Below are 12,506 nucleotides of genomic sequence, written 5' to 3'. Positions count from 1 at the left end.
CTTGACATCTGACCTCTGTCAAAGTGCTGTTACTTTACATTTGGAAATAAAGATTTTTATTACTCATAACCAATGAAAATGATTTCAAAAATCATCAAACAGGCATATTTTCAGTTTGATGTCGCTGAGTCAGCTATAGGGATCAGTGTTTTATGGTAAGTTATGAGAGCATGATGTGACAGACAAGAGGAAATGAAACACAGTGGTATTATGCTCTGCCACTGCAACTGTGGGAAATTCTAAAACTAGATCACACCAATAACATATTTAAGAAAAAAACTACAAAGTTTACAGACACCGCCTCGTGTTGTTGTGGGAAATGAGGCCATCCATTCAGCAGAAATCATAACCGACAGAACTGAAACTGAAAGTACAAAAGTCCTTAAGATTCATTATCATTTATTTAAAAGTATGTATTAAATCTCATATATATATATATATATATATATAGAATAAAAAATAAAAAAAAGGTAATTGCGACTTTTAGGTAGTCTGATTCTGACGTTTATTATCAGGTTGCGAGTTCATATCTCGCATGACTTTATAACACGCAATTTGAAAGCAGTATGTATATATAACAAATGCGCATATACAAAATACTGCATCACCTACTACTTCACCGACCATCTCTGGCTTCACTCTTCAAGCACGTACCACAGTGGCGATCAGCTGGCGGATGTGACGTTCTCTCACATCCGGTTGTAATCGCGGAAGAGCAGCAGGCTGATAATGAGAGTGATGCGCTGATTTTGGTGAGTTTCGCTCTGTCTCTCTCCGCTGTTTTTTTTTAGTAACAGCGGTTTTGGTGCTTATAACTGACTTATACAAACTTTTTTCCAACTGTTAACTAAACGCCGAGTTGCATTAGAGAGGTCAGTAAGTTAAGTATTTAAGTTTAGAGCTACAAGCTTGTTTATGCTCCGCTATTCGTGCTATTCACTATAAGTGTGAATATACTCATGAATATTAATTACGTCTTTTCTGAATATCGAGTATTTGTTAACAAATGGTTGTTTATTGGGGGACAGATTTTTACAGTGGAAATATGTTTTAAAGCTTGTTTGTTATTCACATTGGCACAAACAGGGGGGGGGGGGCTGCTTTCATGTTGGCAGTGCAGAATCAATGATGATATGATGCTTTTACTTCCCAGATACCTGTTTATGGCTTAATATATTTATTCAATCTTTAGACAAACAGGGAAGATAGTGCTATCTAGTGCTGAAAGTTAAAAGGTCTCAGTTTAATCACCTTACCTGCAGTCATATTGTAAATTAAGTATGTAGCCTAAGTATAAAATGGATATCAAAAGTATGGCAGAGAGATCAGGTTAGATTGTAATGACTGAGCTATAATTATCTTTAGAGTTGCCATGCCAGCCTTTTCACTTATTTTACAACAAATGTTATATTTTTAGTATGTTTAAACAATTTTATTAAAAATGGAACATAAACATAAAATTTGATTAAGGGATACACGATATATCGGTATTCATTTTTAATGTTTTCGTTATCGGCCCAATAATAAAATGTGGCCGATATATATTAAAGCCGATAAATAATGGATTATTTATTTATTTCCTTAAGCTGAGACACTTCAGATACGCACTGTTCGCCATGATGGTTTTGAATTGCTTGAAATATGATCGAATCAACTTTAAAAAAGAAAATACAGTTCAGTGCAACCTTTGCAGCGCAAGTTTGTCAAATACGCTACATAAAATTATAATCAGATCATTCAAATTGTGTGCTTGGGACATGGATTTATTAGTGAGACTTTTGTTTTTGTAATCAGGCTCTCAAAAATGTGGATTTAGATTTATCGGCCAATATATCGGTTATCGGCTTTCAAATAGAAAGAGTTATCAGTATCGGCCAAAATTTTCATATCGGTGCATCCTTAATTTGATTGACACACAAATACAAAATGTAAGCATATATGTAGTACATTTACAGACTATTTTTTGCTAGGCCATGACTTTAGCCCAGCTCTAAAAGTGGTCAAAGGCTGCTTGATTAGATCATTTATTCCTGCGTGTTGTTTGATCACTGTTCTTTCAGTTTGAGTATAATGGCAGTATGTTGCATGAAAGCCAGATAAGGCATGTCTCTTTGTTGGACTGTTCGGTTATCTTTTCTTCTCTGGTTCAGGTGATGCGCTCCAACTGCATGTAGGTATGCGGAGCGGCGTGGGCTACAGCGAGCTGGAGGGAAGTCTTCCAGCCATTGCTTCTTTGAACGCCTCGTATTCCCAGGCGTCCCTCTCCCTTCCCTCCCCTTACTACCCCCCGCTGCCCCCGGGAGAGAGGAAAGCCTTCTCAGACGTCCGCCGAACCTTCTGCCTCTTTGTTACGTTTGACCTCCTCTTCATCACTCTGCTCTGGATCATTGAATTAAATGTAAGTTTTTATTTTGTGCTTCCAAATTGTCTTCTTGCCCAGCGCTAATCGTCTTTTCTCTGTCATGCAGTTTGTACTTCCTTTTTCTACTTTGTCTGTTATAATTTGGGTTCATATTTACGGTTGATTGTACGTGCCTGTTTCACTTCCTCTGATGAAAAGAGTCGTGCAAAATTTGCATATTATTTTTAACCATATTTAGCTAAGTAAATAGAGATGTGTGTAAATGTGTATTCATTTGTATAACATGTATGAAAATATTTATTTCAATATTTTATTCAATAAATGGAAAACCTTGTATATATTAAAATGTTTTTACTAATTTTAAATGTATCTTTGGCGTGTGATATATAAAATAGTACATCATGTGCAGTTTTTATTTGAACATGGTAAGTTTGATCTGTTTTTCTGCCTGTGTCTCTCAGACAAGAGCGAGCATATGGACCAGTCTTGAGAATGAGGTCGTTCACTACAACTTCAAGTCATCTTTCTTTGATATATTTGTAAGTATAAAATGTGGTATATTTTTGTATTGGCTTTAAACTGAGTTCTCTTCACTGTTGATCTGATATATTTCTCTTTCATGCTATTCAGTTCAGTCTAACATAAGCACACAAACAAACACTTAACTGTACAAAATGTGTCCATATTCATATGTGTGTTTTTTAAAGTGTTACTGTTTACTTAAAGCTTGTAGAGCAGGAGGTGTGAGAAATTGAGATTCCTACAGGTACTTTCTTGCTACTGTCACTTTCTTTAGCATGTGACATCAATAGATTGTACTTTAAAAAGTGCTCGTCCCTTATAGCATGTACAAAGGCCTTTTTATGCATTGAAGCTGTTCTCATATCTGCAAAAAAAAATTGTCTGCAAAAAAGTGATGGCATCCTAGAAAAATGTCAAAACTCTGATATTTACTACCTTTCTAAAGGATCAGCACTGAACAGTCACTGTTAAATCCTTAGTTATTACTTTATATAGCAATAATCTCTCTCTTTTTCTCCTTTGCTTGTTCCCGCTCAGCTTTTAGCTTTGTTTAGATTTCTGTGTTTGCAGCTTGGATATGCTGCATTTCAGTTGAGACACTGGTGGGTCATTGCGGTAAGAAAGACCAACCTCAGCCTATAAACATCTCAGTATTTGCATTTTTTTATGTAATATAATATATTTATTATATATATTTGTAATGTATATAATTACCCATTTCTATTTATTTATAATTTTTTTATAATGTATAAAATATATATGTGTGTGTGTGTAAATATTTTTGGAATTATGACTTTTAGTCTTAGATATGGTGATTTATCATTTGATGTTAGCATATAAGTCAAAACTCACCTTGAGAGTGTGTGTATATACAGTACTGGGCAAAAGTTTGGAAACATTACTTTTTTGAATGTTTTTGAAAGAAGTCTCTTCTGCTCATCAAACCTGCAATTATTTGATCAAAAGACAGTAAACACAATAATATTGTGAAATATTATTACAATTTAAAATAATGATGTTCTATTTTAATAGATTAGAATGATTTCTGAAGGATCATGTGACACTGAAGACTGGAGTAATGGCTGATGAAAATTCAGCTTTGCTTCGCAGAAATAAATTATATTTTAAAGTATATTCAAATAGAAAACCATTATTTTAAATTGTAATAATATTTCACAATATTACAGTTTTCTTTCTGTATTTTTGTTCAAATATATGCAGCCTTGATGAGCAGAAGAGACTTTTTTCAAAAACATTCAAAATAGTAATGTTTCCAAATTGTTTTTTATATATATATATATATATATATATATATATATATATATATATATATATATATATATATATATATATATATTCACATAAACACACACAGACATTTTAAACTTTTAAAGGTTTAGATATGATCATTGTTCTTTCTCTGATCTCAGATCACTACTCTGGTGACCAGCGCCTTCCTCATTGCCAAAGTCATCATATCAGATGTAAGATAGTTAATGTTTTATCTTCCTAGCCAATCTATTTCAATGCTTAAATTATATGAAGTGAAGTCACATATCTGCTTTGTTCCTCAAATGGAGGACGTCCTTCGGCTGAGACGTTAAACCGAGGTCCTGACTCTCTGTGGTCATTAAAAATCCCATGGCACTTCTCGTAAAGAGTAGGGGTGTAACCCCGGTGTCCTTGGCCCTTACCAATCATGGCCTCCTAATAATCCCCTTCCATTGAATTGGCTCTATCACTCTCTCTCCTCTCTCCACCTATAGCTGGTGTGTGGTGAGCGCACTGGCGCCGTTGTACTGTGGCTGCCGTCACATCATCCAAGTGGATGCTGCACACTGGTGGTGGTTGAGGAGAGATCCCCTGATATGATTGTAAAGCGCTTTGGGTGTACAGTAGTACATATTAAAGTGCTATATAAATGCCTCATTCTATTCTATTCTAAATGAACCATTAACAGCTCTCTGAAATCTTTATATTTGTTTTTTTACATTGCTGTAATAATAGAAATAGATGTAGGAGGTCATAGTTGTCTCTTGTTTTCTCAGTTGCTCAATCAGACTGCTTTTGGCTATGTTCTTCCCATCACCTCGTTTGTGTTGGCGTGGTTGGAAACCTGGTTCCTGGATTTCAAAGTGCTCACGCAGGAAGCAGAGGACGAGAGAGGTGAGAGAATTTTTAATACAAATATTCAGGACTGTATTGAATATACACACCTTTGTTTATTCATGTTGGTCATAAAAGCGTCCTTTTAAGTTGAAATATGCCATTTTTTAAATAGCGGACAGTGGATGGCTGATCCTGCATTTTTCTCCTGATCCTACATCTATTTTATTTCAGGCAAACCCCCCTAAAGGCTTCATTATAGTTTTTTTTCATGATCATTTTCCACTCTCTCTAAGGCTGTTAGAAATAAGCAGTCTGAAGTCAAATCTTTTTGCATATGTAACTTTAAGACGTATAAATTGCATAATATTATGATTGGCTGACCTTTGCCAAATTAAATTAGTAAAAATGTCCGAGACGTGTAATAATGCACATAGTCGTGATTTGGCTTATTAGTTGTGGGTGGACTGGGGAACTTTGCATTGTCAGAATTTGAGTGCCTACGTAGTGCAAGGCCTTTCAAAAGAGGAAGAAAGAACCTTTTTCCTGTGATTTGTCATTTTTATAGTCATGTGGTCACTTAAACAGTCACATTACTTTAAGATTTGGGAAGGGAAACATGCTTCTACTTTGTTCTGTAGATGCACACTAAGACTGTCGCTGATGTGTGGGAAAGTCCTTGTAGGATAGGTAGAGCGCTACATTGATGATCTGTCATTTCCTCGTCTCCTGCAGTGTATCTGGCAGCAGTAAATGCGGCGTGTGAGCCGGCCCCTCTGATCACTCCTAGAGCCGTGTCTGACGGACAGTTTTACTCCCCGCCAGAGTCCCTGGCAGGTATAGAGCCATTCGCTTTCATTCTAATGTGACTGTGTCTGTTTTTGCTTTATTTCCTGCCTAATGTTTGTGTTTGTCCTGTAGGTTCTGAGGATGATCTTGATGAAGAGGGTCTCGGCAGAAGAGCAGTAACTGAACAAGTATACACATGATTGATTGTTTTCTTTTCATTATGTTTGCATGCAAGAAATATCTCAAAATGACCCAATTTCTGTCTTTCCAAAAGTAATAAGAACCACTTATTTCATAAGCAAAGCTGGGTTGGTAAGCAAAGTAAGGTTGTTCCTGAAAGCATCGTAAGTCAACTGTGCTCGCAAGTTCCATCGTTACAAGGGCTGGTTCGAATACCATTTTTTGAGCTTCGAAGTTTCGGTAGTAATGAATATCGAATATTCGAAGCTTCGGAGAGAGGGGGCTGAACGTATTCTTCTCTCTAGAAGAATCTATATGTGTCTGTCTGCCCGTTTGCATTTTGATTATTTCGAGAACCGTTCATCCAATCGACTTCACAAGGGAGTGCAGTGTCGCATTTGGTGCAATATAGATAGACACGCGAGATGCGACACATTTAGAATCAATAAACTTGTAATAAACTACAGAACAACGCGAGCGGGAAGCGGCACACCTCACACGGGCAGGGCTTATATGCTCCGAGAACGGACACTGCACTAGTGATATTAAACACATCTTCCCCATGAACAACACAAAGTAAATACACTCGCACGTAACACACACACACAGGTCTGTTAACTTAAGCAATACTTTTAATAAGGTAGTCTAATATTTTTCTGACTAACAAATTACTGACACAGTAAACGCCAGAGGAGAACTGGCCCCCGACTGAGCCTGGGTTCTCCCAAGGTTTTTTTTTTCTCCATTAGGTCACCTGATGGAGTTTTAGGACACCATTAGGTCACTTGATGGAGTTTTTCGCTTCCTTGCCACTGTTGCCTTTGGCTTGCTCAGTTGGGGATATTTAATTAGATTTTATCAATCAATAAATTCCACTAGAAACAAACCTTGTTGTATTATTTTAATTTAATACTGTGAAGCTGCTTTGATACAATCTGTATTGTGAAAAGCGCTATACAAATATACTTGACTTGACTTAAAGGGTAGATTTAAATAAAGAAAAACTAAATTTAAATAAATAAAAAATGAAATTTAAATAAATTTTAAAAAAAATTAAATAAAGAAAAAAAAAAATTAAATAAAGAAAAACAAAATTAAGTTAAATTAAAACCGAGATTAATTTAGATTGATAATAACGGGTAAAACGCTTAATACATTTTTTTTTTTTTTTCTATTATTCTGTTTTCCACAATGTCAAAGCAACGCAGCTTAACCCAAAACACAAGCTCAGGCATGCACTTCTGTCCACACACACTCTGCTGTTCTGCGCTCTAGCCAGAGAATAGGGACACTTTGCAGGAACGTTGCAGGAACACTTTAGTAGGCCAAGAAGAACGAATATTCGAATGTCAAATTTTCAAATCGAATACCAACCCACCGAACGAATATTCGGGTCCAGCCCTAATCGTTACAAGCATAATTCAACGATTTGCCATTTCACCAAACCATAGTTCCAATGAATATTCGCAAACAGCGTCCCAAACTTGAATGGTTGGATCTACAGTTCTCGAGCTATTATTAAAAGCATAGTTTCTTATTTAATTACATGTGGACTTGAACAGATCATGCTCTTGGGCAAAATAGGCCTCTATCACACTTTTGTGTTTGAAACAACTAGGAGCATAAAAATATTTTTTAATATATATTTGCATATTAATCTATATAATTTATCTTGTCAACAATCAGCGCCTTTTTTGAAGAGTGCGCATGTGTGTAAATTCGCAAGGGAACCAAAGAGTATAGAAGTACCAAGAGGCGAAACTCAATAGAACGTTCCATTGCAACAAACGCACCCATGCGCAGAGCTGCAGCTCCGCCATCTTGGACTGAACGCAACACAGCTGTCATAGGATTGAACGATACCGGTTCCAATTCAAAAGCGGTCAAGGGAACTAAATAGTAGTTTCTAGTTTTTAATATCTAGCAGACATCCCAAGTCTCCCGGAAGTTCCCGGAGTCTCCCGCTTATTGATAGCGGCTCCCTGATGCCCGCAAAATTAGCTAAAATCTCCCGGAATCTAGAGCGAGCGAGCAAGAGCACGCAGCTCCAAACCGACAGTTAAAGGGTTAATTTAGCGATAACAATGAATTAATAAAGCGGTCATTTGCCAAGTTAGGTGTTCATATATCTCTGAAAATATGCCATTTAAAAAGCCCATTTCGAGTCTTTGACTCAACTTCGACCAAATACATAACATTAGCAAACTGTTACTGCGGTTATGGGATAGCTTACATTAACGTTACAGCACCTGTTATCGTTGACGTTAGCTCACTTTTTAACGTTAATAAAAACCTTTTCTACTTTACCTCTCTGGATCTTTGGGGAATCTATGAAATGCTAGTTGATTGGTTGTGCACTGGTAGTTGATGGCAGAACACTGTTTTCTTTGTTTCCAATTATTTCCAGACATAATGTTTAATGCTGTATATACGGTAGTTGTGCTAAAGGTAAAGCCATTGGTTCAGTCCAAAATGGCGACAGCAGCGCCATCTAGCGATTGTTGTCAAAACTGCAACGGATTTTCGCCTCTTGGTACTTCTATTCTCTTTGAGGGAACACTGGATTATGACGTATAAGTGAATGAATCAAACATCAATTAAAGCAAAAATGACATGGAACAAAAGCAGTTAAGTAGTCCACCTGCAAATTAACAACATATTGTTGAGCCAATGTGGTTCAAACGACAGAGGTGCGACCATGTTACTACAGTGTCGGGAAACATTTGTTACTAGTTGGTTAGATTTCTCCAATGATGCAGCGTACTATGGTAGTTAACCAGTGAATTACATTGTTGTACGGGAGACACCCCAGTTAATTCTGTATTCACTTGTTTTTAGGACAAAGAGTTTGTACGACAGGGACGGGAGGCCATGGCAGTGGTGGAACAGATACTGACACAAGAAGAAAACTGGAAGTTTGAGAAGACTAATGTATGTACACGTCCATGCTTGCAGTATTTATTTGCTAATGGTTTTGTGATTGGCTTAATATGAAACTTTTTCATTCTTAGGAACAAGGAGATGCAGTATATACACTTGAAATCCCATTCCATGGGAAGACGTTTATTTTAAAGGTACGATGCCTATATATTATGAGCCTTCATTCTTACTCCATGTTTCTACATATAAACAGAATCAGTTACGTACCTGTGTTTGGCGTGTTTTAGGCACTCCTGCAGTGTTCTGCAGAGCTGGTGTATCAGGAGGTCATTTTGCAGCCAGAGAAGATGGTGCAGTGGAACAGAACCGTGTCTGTTTGTCAGGTACACGTACACTCACAGACTCCTCCGTTAAAGACAGCTGAAACACATGTTGGGTGTGAGGCATGTGTTAATAGTGAAAAGACACATGTACACATCAAAATGTACAAAAAAAAACATTAGGTCACTACCGTTCAAAGGGTTTGGGGTTGGTAAGACCTTTTATTGTTTCTGAAAGCAGTCTCACCAAAGCTGCATTTATTTGTTACAGTGTAATGTAATATTTTCAAATGTAATTTATTCCAGTGATGGCAAAGCCCAAATTATGCTGATCCAATCTCATGTGTTGTCCGATCAAATGATGATTTGTTAGTCGCTGGATGTCACTGCATAATGGACAACTAAATGGATATGTAAAATTGGTGTTCATGTCAGAGATGTGACCTTGCTTCAACAGGGTGATATTTAAATGGATGACATGGATTTTACTATCATCTGACCATCCCTGCTCATTATAAAGACAAAACTCTAAGAAGCTACAAAAAAAATGTTTATGTTGAATGGATTGAGATTACAATCAACCCTGTTCCCTCCTCTGATCTGCCCATAGATTTTACAGAGGGTGGATGACAACACATTGGTGTCATATGATGTATCTGCAGGAGCTGCTGGAGGTGTCGTGTCTCCCAGGTGGCTGTTTTTGCTTCTCAATGTGTGTCAAATAGAAGCTTAGGCCTGTTTTACATGCCCTCCATATTAACAGGCTGCAGTATTCACACTGCGATGGAGAGTTTCCATTTAGAACGTAGGCTATATATTTTCAATACATAGTCATGTGATCATTTATACATTTTTTGACATTCAGGGACTTTATAAATGTTCGTCGGGTGGAGCGCAGGCGAGACTGCTACGTTTCTGCAGGAATGGCAACCAATTACATCAACAAACCTCCTCAGAGTCGCTACGTCAGGTCTGTTGTGTCCTCAGCCTATTAAAATACAGAATATATTTAAGCTGTAAACCAAACTCTCTCTCTCTTTCTCTCTCTCTCTCTCTCAGAGGGGAAAATGGTCCTGGTGGATTTGTTGTGTTGAAATCCAACAGTAATCCTTCAATTTGCACCTTCATCTGGGTTCTCAATACAGACCTTAAGGTAAGAGCTTCATGTACCACCAGTTTGTACATTTAAGCCATTTAAACGTATTCAAATAATGTATCTTTTTAATTATGTGTTTGCAAATGCAAGCATCACTATTAGTGTTGTGCATATTTGATGTTAAGGGGCTGTTTAGATCTCTGACCCCAAGTCATTGTGCAACTCGTCCTGCACCAGATATGAATTATGCCTCAAATCATGCAACTTGTTGAGGAGATGTGCACTATAACATTTTGAAGCATTCAGATTTATTGCAGATGTTAAAATGGATGAAAAAAATATGATCAATGTATTTTCTTCTTACAGGGTCGCCTCCCACGTTACCTCATCCACCAGTCACTGGCCGCCACCATGTTTGAGTTCATGTCTCATCTCAGGCAGCGTATAAATGATGTCCACGTCTCCTACCGGTGATCTCCGGCTTTGACTCTTTATCCAGCCACAGTTTACGTTGTGGCAACGTCAAATTACACTGCGCCATATTCATTCTCCTGTAAACTACAGTTGTCACGAGGAGATACAGCATTACATTTGACTGGTGTAAGGTTGTTACGGGCGGTCTGAGTGTTTGGCTGCACTTTATACTGAAGTTAAAGCTGATATAGATGTACTACTACAGCACATGGACATGAGGCCGAACTCATACTGTCAAATCACACACGAGCTAGAAACATGCACAGGAAGTTGTGTGGTGTGTAAGGGGAAATGTATGTGTTATTCAGCTGTGCCTAAAACCACTGTTGTCCCCCTAGTGAACATGACTGAAGGCTAGGATGGTTTCTATACAATATTCTGAGCCAAATCCGCTGCGGTTTCTCATTCTGCTTTTACTTGTGCCTTAATCGTTCATCACACACACACATTCATACTAATATTAATTATTGTTTGAGGTCTTATTATGGTTTTAAATGGGCTCTTGTGGCCAAACATTGCTGTGTTAGATTATTAAATGTATTCATCTGTAGTGTAGCTCAGCGGTCTGCTATGTATATTATCATTTTGTCTAATTATGCATACAGTTATGTCTTAAATCAACATTAACCGGTTACCAAAACGCTTGTGGCATGCATAAAAAATTCTGCTGCTACAACAACAACAACAAAAAATATTGAAGCGAACATTTGTGCTTGGTTATATTCTATAAAATCAATCTGAAATTAATGTAATGGTCCTTTTATTGAAATTTGCATTTATTTCTCTTCTTTCTGTGTTGTATGTCAGTTTATTTTCACACAAAGCATAATTATCAGCTTTTTATTGGTTATACACTCATGTTTACCACATTTATACAGGGCATAGCATTTTATAAACATTTGAAACCGGAAATGAATCATAGTCACCAGTTGTTTGATTGGTATTGCCACTAATATGAATGCCGCTTATAAAATGAGAATGTGACCTTCATGAATAGTTGCCTTGAAGCAAGCAAAATACTTTTTGCTTTTAATGGAGAGAAAAGACACTCTTACAGGGTACTGGGTTTCCTTTTTAGGGACGGCATGTTTAGGTCAGTTTATCAGTGATGTTGTGAATGATGTTGATCTTTTTAAACAGTCTTGTTCTTGTTTTGCAGCCGTATTGGTTTGTACTTGTGTGCCTTTGTTACCGTTTCCCTCACTGAAATCACTTGTCAGGATTGCCTACGTTATTTAGATTTATTTTGTATCTGTACATCTTTTTTGGCATCTACAGACTGTAACCACATTTATTTGTCCAGAGCCTTTTGCAGTTCACTTGAATTCGTTCAATTCAGGTTCTGTGTGAATGTTATTTTTATACTGATTTACAGTAATATGAAGGAATACAGAATTTTGTCATGTAATTCAAAAATCAAGAGTTTCTGCTGAATTCAATAATCAACATTTAATAAAACTAACAAACAGTTTATACATGATGTCTGTTATTTCATGTCTGTTTCAGATTTATGGTTAATTACAACCCAAAATTGCATGAATGTTTAACACTTGTAAAAGTCTGAATGTCATTGAATTAGATAATACTAATTTGTTTGTTTTTGGATGCCCCAGTTGGGCAAGTCATTCAAGTTTCCACTGGCACCACCAAAAACATTTGTAGTAGCACTGTTACCAAAAATTTGGTAACTTTATTACATTTAGAGCTATCAAAAACTTCCATTACAACAGTCAAGGTTGTTGCCGAAACATTGGTTCAATACACTTTTAAGCAAGTG

The 12,506-nt window shown here is 36.9% G+C and overlaps 1 protein-coding gene across 2 annotated transcripts; it reads left to right on the top strand.

Moving 5' to 3' along the window:
* The first annotated feature begins 621 nt into the window (after positions 1 to 621).
* stard3 (StAR related lipid transfer domain containing 3) lies at positions 622 to 12,202 on the top strand. 2 transcript variants are annotated; one of them, XM_084423509.1, is made up of 15 exons: positions 622 to 752; positions 2,151 to 2,398; positions 2,824 to 2,901; positions 3,422 to 3,499; positions 4,315 to 4,368; positions 4,933 to 5,050; positions 5,726 to 5,827; positions 5,912 to 5,967; positions 8,798 to 8,890; positions 8,971 to 9,033; positions 9,127 to 9,222; positions 9,770 to 9,849; positions 10,025 to 10,129; positions 10,219 to 10,312; positions 10,622 to 12,202. In XM_084423509.1, exons 2-15 carry the CDS (start codon positions 2,177 to 2,179, stop codon positions 10,727 to 10,729), a joined length of 1,347 nt encoding a protein of 448 aa, XP_084279635.1. In that variant the 5' UTR covers positions 622 to 752; positions 2,151 to 2,176; the 3' UTR covers positions 10,730 to 12,202. The 2 variants fall into 2 exon arrangements, with proteins under 2 accessions (XP_084279635.1, XP_084279636.1); XM_084423510.1 differs by having other exon boundaries at positions 708 to 872.
* Positions 12,203 to 12,506: the final 304 nt, after the last annotated feature.

Source organism: Rutilus rutilus, assembly GCF_951802725.1.
Source record: "Rutilus rutilus genome assembly, chromosome: 11".
Lineage (NCBI taxonomy): Eukaryota > Metazoa > Chordata > Actinopteri > Cypriniformes > Leuciscidae > Rutilus > Rutilus rutilus.
The sequence above is the reverse complement of the archived record's forward strand: the minus strand, read 5'-3'. Positions and strand labels throughout refer to the sequence as shown.